The sequence below is a fragment of the Schistocerca gregaria genome, chromosome 7, assembly GCF_023897955.1.
Source record: "Schistocerca gregaria isolate iqSchGreg1 chromosome 7, iqSchGreg1.2, whole genome shotgun sequence".
Classification (NCBI taxonomy): Eukaryota; Metazoa; Arthropoda; class Insecta; order Orthoptera; family Acrididae; genus Schistocerca; species Schistocerca gregaria.
Window position 1 is genome coordinate 407,981,070 of NC_064926.1, and position 12,408 is coordinate 407,993,477.

General features: G+C 45.9%; 1 protein-coding gene across 1 annotated transcript in view; it reads left to right on the forward strand.

Moving 5' to 3' along the window:
- The first annotated feature begins 1,356 nt into the window (after positions 1-1,356).
- The window catches only part of LOC126282415 (uncharacterized), a 54,879-nt gene continuing 43,827 nt past the window's right edge, over positions 1,357-12,408 (forward strand). Inside the window, exons 1-2 of the mRNA XM_049982073.1 lie at positions 1,357-1,513; positions 1,606-1,902. Of these exons, the coding sequence (XP_049838030.1) occupies positions 1,433-1,513; positions 1,606-1,902 (378 nt within the window). The 5' untranslated portion in view covers positions 1,357-1,432. The remainder of the gene's footprint in view (positions 1,514-1,605; positions 1,903-12,408) is intronic.

A 12,408-nucleotide genomic window follows, 5' to 3' on the forward strand; every position in this document is an offset into this window, starting at 1 on the left:
AGCGCCATCTAAAAGGCCAACCATAGCGCCATCTGGTTCCCCCTTCAAGCTAGACCAGTTTTGTTCTTTGTAGTTTTTTGGTTTGGCGCTTATTTCGTGAGATATTTGGCCCGGTCACGATCAATGGACCACCATGTACACACTGTATGACAGAGATAGTATGGTTCACCTTCGATAAAAACAGTTTAACCGACAAAAGCGAGTGTGTCGTTGTTTAGAAAATGCTCTGTCTCTGCTCTAAGTAAACACTAAAGGTACAAAAACTTTAGATATTCCTATCAAGAAAGACTAAGGTGTAGTTTAACAGAATAACAAAAAAGTCATTACGACGTATTTTCACTTCCGGATTTCCTAGCCTGTTGGCGCAGTCCTCACCAAACTTCCAAAAGAATCTTATTACATTTAGTAACAGTAATTATCTCCTCCCACACAGTTGGTAATGCTACGCAGAGCCTGTATGGAGATGTGTATGTAGATAAGCGAGTACTCATATTGCTTCCTCTGGGACACCGCCGTAATAACGCCTGTTGCTGCCCGTGTGGGGTATTCAGGTATGCTGGCAGCCGGAGTGGCGACGCATTTGGGCGCGCCACGGCCCAGCGGGGATCCGCTACAAGTTGGCAAGTGGCGCGCAGGCGGCTGCGGACTTCTTGCGGTAGAGCGAGCCGACAAACGGGCGCGCCGCCGTGTTTACGAGACGGCTGCAATTACTGCGCCGCTGCTCGCTGATGAGTGGGGCGACGCTGGCTGGCTGGCTGGCTGGCCACACCAGGGCGGCAGGGCGACCGCCTGTCCCGCACAGCTCACTGTTACTGCCGGCCCCACACACAGCGTCTAATTATTATCCTGAGGCAGTCTGGCTCTAAGGTCGAAACAAAAACAGGCAAAAAAAAAAGGATGAAGCAAGTGTCTTGCCAAAAGCAGTAGCAGAAGTGCCAGTTTCAAATACTAATCTGTGGCTGCCGAAAGTTTAAGTGTACTGTCATATCGCTGTTTCAGTTATGGAGTATCTTTGAGTTCCGTCGCGTCTAGTCCATAGACTTACTAAATAAAAACTAGACAGCGCATTGGCGCTAGTGTCGCGTCCCCACATTGAACGTGATACAAGTCGCCATTTGCAGGGAAACAGTGCGTAAACATGGTTCGTTCGTGTGCTACTTTTAATTGTAACAGTAAGAACGGAAACAAAGACGAAGACGTAAACAATATTACATTTCACAAGTCAGTCATTTCTGGTTGTTTGTTACTTTCTATTACTTGTATATAGTATTTTCATGTAGAATTAATAAATCATGAGCGTTTGTTTTTCTTTAGGTTTCCCCTTACACATGATTATATAAATCTGAAATGGATAGCTGCTACTGGGAGAGAGAACTTCCAACCGACAGGAAATCGTTTGCTGTGCTCTCTTCATTTTGAAGAGAATTGTTGCATGAAAAATTATGTAAACAGACGTCAACTGGAGGACGATGCTATACCGACAGTATTTGGATTTGCAACTCATTTGAAAAAGGTACAGTCTCCTGGAAATCGTGCAATATAGGCGTAGATGAAATAGTGTGGAAATACTGTCAGTGTGTATAATTTTGAACGTTCGTTTTCCAGGTTACAAAGGCAAGGAAACCTCCAAAGCCAAAGCCAAGAAATGTTGAGACAGCAGAAAACGTGTGTGTGGATGTGCACGTTTCTGGTTACACTGGAGACCACAATTATTCATTTCCATCAAGTCCAAGTAAGCTGAAGGAAAAGTTCGAAAAAATTGAAGAAAGGAAGGAAGCAAAAATTGGGCAATATAAGACTAAGTTAAATACAGTGAACAAAAAGCGCAAAAGACAGACGCAGAAGATTGGCAAATTAGCAAATATTTTAGAACTAAAAGCTAAAAACTTAGTAAATGATAAGGTAATCTCGCTTATTAACGCTACTCACAGTGACATGTTATTGGAGATGGCCATTACAATGATGTATGATGTAAATATCAGTGTGTTAGCTGTTACTTGTGATGGACTTTCCACTAATATGGCAGTGGCAAAGGAGTTAGGGGCAAATATAATCGTACTGTCTGCTACTTTAAAAGTTTCATGTAATTATCGAGTACAAATAACTCGATGTAAACTCTCTCCACCTTGTCAGGAAAGAGCCTTACATTGTTAAATTTCGCCTCTCTATGCAGAAGTATTTCGGAAATTAGGAATCTTGATTCATTTAAGTATATTTTTAAAATAGTCTCATATACTCAGTATTTTAAAACAAACATGTGTTTAATTTGTGCTTCAATTTGCTCTTGTTGCGTTTGATATACCTCTAATCACAACCCCAGTACTAGGATTCATCCCTGCAAATGGCGGAGATCAGCTGCTTGCTGCTTCGATAGGGGGACAGTCGCCTCGCTTCTCCTCTACGGCGTGGTAGGGATTTGCTGTAGTCAGTAGAGCGCGGGACACGGAACTGATATGTTGTGTAGTGTGTAGATCTGCATGTGAGAGGCATTGTTAGTGTAGAAGTTGAAGTGTTGCTACAAGTGCTTTTATTGTAAAGTGATGATATGGAAATGGTGCGTCAAGAAGTAGTTAAAAATGAGCATTGCCGTCAATAACGTATTTATGTAACCTGTCGTTCGTGTCGCACAGCATTGATCATCCACGCCGTGTTCGATGTCCCTGAATAAACTAATCGGTAGAAAGTAATTACCACAAAAGAGTGCAGTCAAGTGGCAGTGTCTTGTAGCGAGCGTGAGGACGTGCGTTCGGTCATCGCGTTCCGCACTTATCAACAATCAGGAGCGCCGCGACGGTTACGCGCACGATCGCCCAAGTGAGAACTACGAAATTGAAAACTTAACTTTACGGTGTTATACGATTACTAGTGTCAAAGAGTACTATTACCAGATATCTGTATGTGTGACGAGCGTAAGAACGTTCGTTCGATCATTCGGCTTCCGCTGGCTGGTGTGGCCGTGCGGTTCTAGACGCTTCAGTCTGAAACCGCGTGACCGCTACGGTCACAGCTTCGAATCCTGCCTCGGGCATGGATGTGTGTGATATCCTTAGGTTAGTTAGGTTTACGTAGTTCTAAGTTCTAGGGGACTGATGACCTCAGATAGTGCTCCTCCCGCAGTGCTCAGAGCCATTTCAACCATTTTTGATTCGGCTTCCGCATCATCAACAATCACCCGCGTCGTGTCGGTTACGCGTACGCTCGTTCGAATAATATTTTGGACTGTTAATCATTGTTAATTGGGATAAATATTTTCGACTTATAAAGAAACAGTGCAACCTATGATTCCTTATCGTGTCAGAATACGGATGTTCATACCACACGTAGGACAATGTTGTGCTTGACGTTGAGTGGCTCCCGTAAACCCGCTGGCATATTTCGGTAGATCATTTCAGGCAAGCCAGCAACAGTGTGGGCAGTACAGTACGACCGCCGCGGGATTATCTGGTACGTGGTGTGGCCAGGGCGCACGGTCAGGCAATGGTCGAAACAACAAACAGTTTAAACGTACCCCCCAACCATTAGTACTCACGGGCGTGTAACAAAAGGGAAAGAGACCTAGAAACCTGACATTCGGTTGTGTAGCCGCAGTTGGGAGAACAAGTGGTTGTCGTCAAGTACCTATGAGTATATGTCCACAGCTGTTTACGTCGGTTCGACCAAATACAGCTTGTGCATGATCAAAGTTCCAGTTTCAAAACGCTGTAGAAAGTGAAGCCTCGCTCGGAATGACGTCAGATTTGAACAGCATATTATTGTCGCAGGGGAAACGTCATGGAACAAAAAAATTAACAAAAACTTTAAGAACAAATAGCGCGGTATGCCTTTTATTTTAAAGTAAATGGAGTCTGTTAAAAAGGAGATACGAATCGCAATACCTTTCCTTTGCTTTGAGTTCCACGTTACAACATCGATTCCTTTCGATGTGTATGACTGCACAAGTTCGGCAGTCAACAATTCTTGCAGTACTAGTTACGTAACTCTATCCACCACAGCAATGTCATACCATAAGAGATGGGATACATCGGTTTTTAACTGTCCCGCGACCAAAAACCACATAAAAAGCAAAATGACATCGGTTTCTAAATGTCGAGGGACTGGCACAGCATATGTTCAGTATCCAGTCCACCGCTTTCTGCCACAAGTTGCAATCGAGAAATAGTATGATCCACAACAGATCAGAGTGTCTCGGGGATCAAGTTTATAATGCCTTGCCAAATGCGTGCCTTCAATAGAGCAATATTCGTAACTAGAGCTCTAAACACAACATCTTTCAGATAACCCCACAGGTAGTGGTCACATAGATAAAGATCGCAGTAGCTCGACGGCCATGCTGTAGGGAAATGACTACTGATAATTCTAGCGTTTCCGAAATACGGCAGTTGCTTCACTGGCTGTACAATGTGCAGAGGAGCGCTGCCTTGCATAAAAGTGATCCTACCCACACATCCACGCTGCTGACGGTACATCTAACATTACCCGCAGATCTCAGCTCCTCAGTAACATGCGGCCCTACGATAAACGATGGTGTCAACCAGCACCGTACAGTCACCTTTGCAGAATTAAGCGTCATCGGCTGATTTTCTGTTGCCCACATTCTGTAGTTCTGCGTTTTGGCATGTTCCAGCAAATGTAAATGGGCTTTGTCTGTGAAACGTGATTTAGTTTTAAAGAATATTCTTAAGAATTTATTTTATTTACTAGCGATACATAAAGAACATTAACACATTTAATCACACTATGTAAGCGTGGAAGTAGTTGCCACGGAATAACTGATGAAATCACAATAAAAAAAGTTCAGATATGTTTGAAATCTGATGGGACTTAACTGCTAAGGCCATCAGTCAATAATCTTACACACTACTTAACCTAAATTATCCTAAGGACAAACACACACACACCCATGCCCGAGGGAGGACTCGAACCTCCGCCAGGACGAAATCACAATGAAATTCCTTTTAACAAATAGGAATTTCATTCACTTTAATAGTGCCTAAAAGGATTTTTTAAACAAACATTTAAAATTATAATCAGAAAGCGTCCTCTAAATATCAAGTTACAATTTATTCAGAGGCAGGTGGAAACAAGTTTTAACTGTATGAGCTTTCGGGCAGAGAACCTTGCCGCTCCTTTTTCACACGGCTGTAGTTACGACTGCTCGCAATAGCCTCTGAAAGACTACACAGGTGCAAATCTGCAACACACCAGATTACTTTAAACTAAAAGTTCTTACAATTTACACCAGCACACCAACTATGCACCCCCGTAGGAGGGATGGAAATGGTACTAAACACTAAGAATTAAAATATTGACTTTGCCACCGAAGATGCAACATGATTTTAAATTCTAATAAAAGTCTTACGGTGAAAGGGTGGCAACTTTACATACTAAAATGATCATTTAAATAAAAAGCCCATGAAATGCAATCTTATATAAAATTCTACAAGGTTGGCCAAACAAGTTAGTATGCTCCACAGTACACAGATACCGCCTCTCAAGATCATAGGCAAGATCAAAGTATATTTCAGGTATTGGGCCGTTACACTCCAAGCAACAAATTCGTTAACACGCCAAATCCGGCAAACATGACAGAGGCAGCTCCGAACGACAGACACTAACTGCCTAACAAATGTGGACGACAGACAGACGAGCAATCTGGGGAAGAGAGACTTACCAAGAAATCACACAACGTATCACCAATCACTTAACTTCTAATAAACTGCGATTTCTCGAGAAGACCTGGCGCAGCACCCCCAAATCGCTGTCCCGAAACGTCCGTTGCCAGCCGCTTCAACGGACGCAAGAAGGCTACCCGATCTGCCGTCTCAAGGCGTTGCAGCTCGCACCGGCCAGACTGATGTCGTGGGTTGACTCCTGTTGCTCTCGTGTCGACCGCGAAGTCACTACCCCTCGCTATACGCCGCGGCCCACTGGACTGACGTGGCGACCTCACATGCGCCGACGCTCAAGTTGGACCAGTCATCTTGTGTCCCAGAGCGTGACCGACCTACCGATCGATCCAACCGCCAATGACCATTGCCTGAGCAAACTCGAGCAGACTGGCGGCCTAACGCACACAGTCATATGCAGGAACTAAGCCCCGACCGGGCGACCACTCGCTGAGTTCTCTTACTGGCCGAGTGGAAATACTTTAATTTTGCTGACTTGAACGGTTGATCCAAACGAAAGCCATACTAGCACTTTGGACGACCTACAGACACTAACTACCTCACAAATGCGGACGAGAGACAAACTAGCAAGATGGGGACGAGAGACTGACCGAGACTGACCGACTGGCGAGCTCATAGCGCTCCTTAAATGAACGTGAACGGGCAACCTTTTCCCATTACCACCAGAGGGGAACACCAAAGCTGTGATTGCCACAGCGCCGCCACCACCAGAATCGGACTGCTTCACACTACGCGCTGAGGCGCGCTCTTCAGAACAGCAGTTTTTACCACGGCTCAGTCTGTCCACAGAATGTGTCATGGACTTTCATTGCCCACTTCCTTACGAGCAAGTAATCCCAGAACGGACGTTTGTCTTGCTGGCAGGTCAGCATAAAGCAACTCCTGAACATCGGTGATTTATTACGGAGAGCAGTGTAGGTTATTTCGTCGGATTTTATGGACTGTGCTCGCAGGTATGTCGAAAGTCCGAGCAACGCCCCGTGCACTGCATGATTGCATTCCACCGCTCGACCCTTCCTGCAATGCTTTGTCTACATCTTTGACAGACATTGGATCAGCTGCTTTCCTCCCTCTGCCACATCGCAGTTCAAAAGAATCTGTCTTTCCGAATTTTATAATCGTTTTCTCCAGACTCATAGCAGACATTGGACCAATACCATTTTTCATACCCTTGACTGTCCGGAACTTCTGCAGGTCTACTGGCTCATAGTCACCGTACTTGTAAAAGAGCTTTACCAGCAGCATGTGATCCTTCGTTGAGACCATCACGCTGGGCGTCTCGAATGCCAACTGAGGGACAGCAGTCTGGCACGCGTCTGTTGATGTGCATATTCCGACGCTTACAGCGACATCTGCTGATAGTTTTTTCGTTAATTTTTTCCCATGACGTTTCCTTTTGCGTCAATAACAAGCTGTACAAATCTGACTTCATTATAAACAGCGGTTTGAAACTGGAACTTCAGTAATTTCCACTGCTCTAAAGTGGCCTTGATCCGGAGGCGGCTCGGTGGGCGCGAGCGCTCACTCTCGCTTTCCACCTCAGTAGTGAGCGCTCGCGGTAAGCTGTGGCTGTCAGACGCCATTATGTAGGGTAGAGGACGTCCAAATTGTACGACGTTTTCAGAGGAGCGAAAATATGTTAAATTCGAAGTAGCTGTAAACACAAGCCTGCATGCTTAATTGCGCAGTGCTTAAAGTCGAGAGTACCTATTTCAGAATAGTTGTAAGGCAACATTGTGGTCGGATTAGGGAGTTAAAAGCGAAGATCGCAGACCCCAGTATCAATTTATAACATGCCAGCGCAGGATGCCTAGCTGCAGTCAAAACTAACGAACCTGTATTGTGACAGGCAGTTGCGTGACAAGTTTCATAATAAAATAAGTCTTGCAGATTCATATAAATGTTCTTTAATATAAATTTCCACAACTTCATAAGTTTGCACCACCCATTTGTGCGAGTAACATTTTTTGGCAATGAAGTCTGAGCCGAGGCGCGGTAGACCTTGCTTCAGTGTTTACCATGGATCAATATCACGTGCTAAATCGAAGCTCTGATTAGTACAGGAATTCTGGCGCTACTAATATCAAAAGGACAAACACGATGGCGATGAGGAGGAAGCGTGACCATAAAGAGAGTACTTCCTTGCAGAGAGAAGAGGTTGAGTCACCGTTAACGAGCTGTATGCTGCGGGATGTGTCCTGTGTGGACTCGCGGTCGTACGTGCCTTGTTGGTTTCTGCCATGCTGAACGAAGTACACTGTGTCTCAGTGTACGCACTCGGCGCGTCTTAGTTTGGCTTAGTTCCAAGTCTGGATCGCATTTTCGACAAATGCTGTTCCTGTTACTTACCTCTTGAAGCTAACATTTTCTTTACATTTAATTTTACGGGTCTAGTTCCGTTGGACCAAATTGAAGAGCATATCTCCAAGGCCATGAAACGTGTCAGAGCATGAAGTTACAACATAAAAGTAATAACAGTTAAAGTAAAATGTTTATGAACCCTAAAAAAGACAAGCCATAAGTTGATGTAAATGCAATCAACAACGCAACACAGGAATCACCTTAATTTTTCAAGGAACTCCTCGGCGGAATAGAAGGATTGGCCCATGAGGGAATTGAGTTTCGATTTGAAAGCGCGTCGATTACTACTAAGAATTTTGAATTCTTGTGGTAGCTTATTGAAAATGGATGCAGCAGTGTACTACATACCATTCTGAACAAGAGTCAAGGCAGTGCGATTCAAATGCAGATTGGATTTCTGCGTAATATTAACTGAGTGAAGCCCCCTAGTTCTTGGGAATGAGCTCGCATTGTTAACAAGAAACAACAGTAAAGTATATATGTATTGAGAGGCCAGTGTCAGAATACCCAGACTAATGACCAGGGGTCGACAACATATTCGCGAAATTACATCACTTATCGCTCGAACCGCCCGTTTGTGAGCCAAAAATATCCTTCTAGAACGCGAAGAGTTCCTCCTAAAATGAACGTGGGTTTACCACTACAATTTAGTATCTATCTGAACACCTATAAATTTGAACTGTTCAGTTTCACTAATCATATGCCCATTCTGTGAAATTGAAACGTCGGCTTTTGTTGAATTGTTCATTAGACACAGTAAAACCTGAGTCTTACTGTAATTTAGCGTTAGTTTATTTTCTACAAGCCATGATTTACGCCATGAACTGCGGTATATGCAACGGAGCCAGCAATGCACACATTCTTTACTACCAGGCTAGTGTCATCAGCAAACAAAAATATTTTAGAATCACCTGTAATACTAAAGGGGCATATCATTTATATAAATATAGAACAGGAAAGACACCAGCACCGATCCCTGGAGCAACCGCTCCCCCCCCCCCCCCCCCCCCCTGCTATTTGACTGTACCCCACTGAGTCCCCACATCATAGCGTTTCTCAACACTGTGTATAACGACCATTTGTTCTCTGTTGTTAAATAAGAGGTGAACCAACAGTCTTCAGCTTACAATCTTATTTCCTTATTAGTAGGGCTCAGAAAATGGCATCAGATACTGATATTTTAGTGAAAATCAAGATAAGTAGTATTCGGTGACATGCCGTTTATGTATGTCTAATGACTGACTGAAATAGTTGATGTCAATTTATGCCTCGTACGAAAACGACATTCATCATAATGCTGTGTTAACTTCAATAAATATTATGTTTTACTAACTTACCTACCCTATGTTCCTCGCCTCAGCAATAAAAAGAAATACAGACTTCATTTATTTGTAATTATCCTTCAATGCATCTGCTTTAGGAAATAAATTTGCCATAGAAGGCTTTAATTAGCAACCGTGAAGCGATACATCTCCGTTGAACAAATAGCTGCCGTAGAAATGACTCGCTGACGACAGTTTCTCCTGCCGACATGCTTTGTTACGATTCCTCCTTGTGTCCCCTCCTTTATCCTCTCCCGTTACTCGCCTGGAGCTGGCGTGTTGCTCACTGCTGAGGCGTCAATGTGAGCCACCTACCACGAGAAGATTGGCGAACAGGCCTGCTCTAAAGTGTGGGTGGGCAACGGCCGGCCCTTCAGTCGGACTCGCGAATGAAATTCTTCGGAGAGAAAGCGAGGCGCTCGTATTGCACACATCACTCAGTTTGCTTCGCCCTGAGTTAAAATATATGACTAATAACGTTAAAATATATGACTATTAACGTCATGGATGCTGCACTTTTTTCCCTTTGTTGTTATTTTCAAACACGTACAAACAGGCAGGCTGTCATCGGCACTTTACGCCGCTCTTCAGCCATTGAGTAGATAAATAATCAACAGAAAGAATATACAGATGTGACAGAACCGTGGGTAATAAGACAGAAGGCACATAAAGACAAACACGGAGCCGTTCACACTCGACGATAATCCACACTACAAACTGTTGTCACGATGCACTAACACTGAAGATGGCGATGGCACAGGTGAACGATGGAGTGTGACGGTGAACACTGAACACTAAACACGACAGCACACACGAGACACTGCTGTCGATGATCTCTAGCGTGCGAATGTCCACTGAGCGTGTGAGAGTCTGGGGACCTGCCAAGAGGGAAAGAAGGGTGAGGTGGGGGAGACGGGAGAACCAAGATGCCAATGGCTGAGTAGATGGGGGGAGGAGGAGAGGACAGGGGAGGGGAAGCCCGGGGAAGGAGTGGGGAGAAATGGAGGAGGGAGGGATGAGGAAGAGAAGGGTGGGAGAGTGCCCAAAGGAGCAAATACAGGATGAAGGAGGGAGGATCAAAGTTGGTAGGAGGAGTAGATGGAGGGGAGGAGGGCATCATCAGGGAGAGGGAGCTGACAGAAGCCACCTTGGGAGAGGGTAAGGAGGCTGAGAGATGGAGACCGGGTGGGACGTGGGAACACAGGCGCGGCAGGGGGAAGGGGCAGGAGAGGATGGGTGAGACAAGCGGGTGAGGAGGATCGAGTTTGCGAGAGTTGTACAGGATCTGTATCCTTTCAAAGAAAAGGAGGAGGTGGGGGAACGGAATGAGATCGTACAGGATCCGCATGGGGGAGGGGAGACGGATGCAATAGGTGAGGCAGAGAGCATGGCATTCTAGGATTTATAGGGATTTATAAAAGGTAGGGGGCGCGGAGATCCAGGCTGGATGGGCATAACAAAGGATAGGGCAGATGAGGGATTTATAGGTGTGGAGTATGGTGGATGGGTCCAGACCCCATGTACAGCCGGAAAGGAGCTTGAGGAGATGGACTTGGTAGCGTGCCTTGGCTTGGATTGTCCGGAGATGGGTGGTCCAGGAGAGTCGACGGACGAGGGTGACGCCAAGGTACTTAAGGGTGGGGGTAAGGGCGATAGGACGGCCATAGATGGTGAGATAGAAATCAAGGAGGCGGAAGCAAGGGGTAGTTTTGCCTACAATGATCGCCTGGGTTTTGGAGTGATTGACCTTGAGCAACCACTAGTTGCACCAAGCGGTGAACCGGTCAAGATGGGATTGGAGAAGGTGTCGGGAGCGCTGCAGGGTGGGAGCAAGGGCAAGAAAGGCGGTATCATTCGCAAACTGGCGAAGGTGGATGGGGGGGACGGCGGCGGCATGTCCGCCGTATATAAAAGGTACAGAAGGGAAGAGAGGACGTAGCCTTGGGGCACACCAGCAGAGGGAAAAATGGTGTAGGAATCCATGTGATGGATGGTGACGTAGGAAGGACAGTGGGAGATAAGGAGCTGATCAGACAGATGTAGTTAATGGGAGGGGCGAAGGTCTGGAGCTTGAAGAGGAGACTGGAATGCCATACGCGGTCATAAGCATGTTCAAGGTCCAGGGAGAGAAAGATTGTGGAGCGACGGGAATTAAGCTGTTTGGAAAAGAGATGAGTGAGGTGAAGGAGAAGGTTGTCGGAAGAGAAGGACAGCTGAAAGCCACACTGGGTAACAGGAAGGGGGCGCCGCTGGCGGAGATGCTGGTGGATGCGGCGGGTGAGGATAGATTCCAGGACCTTGCTGAAGACAGAGGTTAGGCTGATGGGACGGTAGGAGGAGGCGGTGGACAGCGGTTTACCAGGTTTAAGGAACATCAGGATATGGGAGGTTTCCCACAGGTTGGGGTAGTAACCCGTGGACAGGACTACATTGAAGAGCCTGGCCAGGGTGGAGAGAAAAGAGACAGGAGCTTCACGAAGGTGATGGTAGATGACACGATCTTGACCAGGAGCAGTGTTGCGTTTCGTGTGGAGTGTAGCAATGAGATCCTGTGTAGTGACTGGGCCATTGAGTTCTGTGTGTGTAATGTTGTCCAAGTACTGGAAACCAGGTGTGAGGGGAGGGAAAGAGGTGTCAGTTCGATCGCGGACATCCTGGGAGTGGGAGTAATCGAACTGGGGATCATCGGGGATGGAAAAGACATTGAAGAGGTAAGAGGCAAAATGATTGGCCTTACTAAGGGTGTCAGAGAAGGGGTCATCATCATGGAGAAGAGGATAGTAGGGGGAGGGTTTAGTTCCGGTAAGGTGATGGAAGGCTAACCAGAACTTGGACGAGTTTATAAGTAGGGTACCATTTAAATGGGAGCATGTCTGTCGCCAGTCCCAGCGTTTCTTAGCCGCAAGCAAATTTCGAATGTGTCGCTGGAGTTGCCGGTGGCGTCGGAATGTGTCCGGGTCACGCATGTGGAGGAAGGCATGGTAGAGATGGCAGGATTCATGGAGGAGGAGTACGGCCTGTGGGGGTAGGGCAGGACG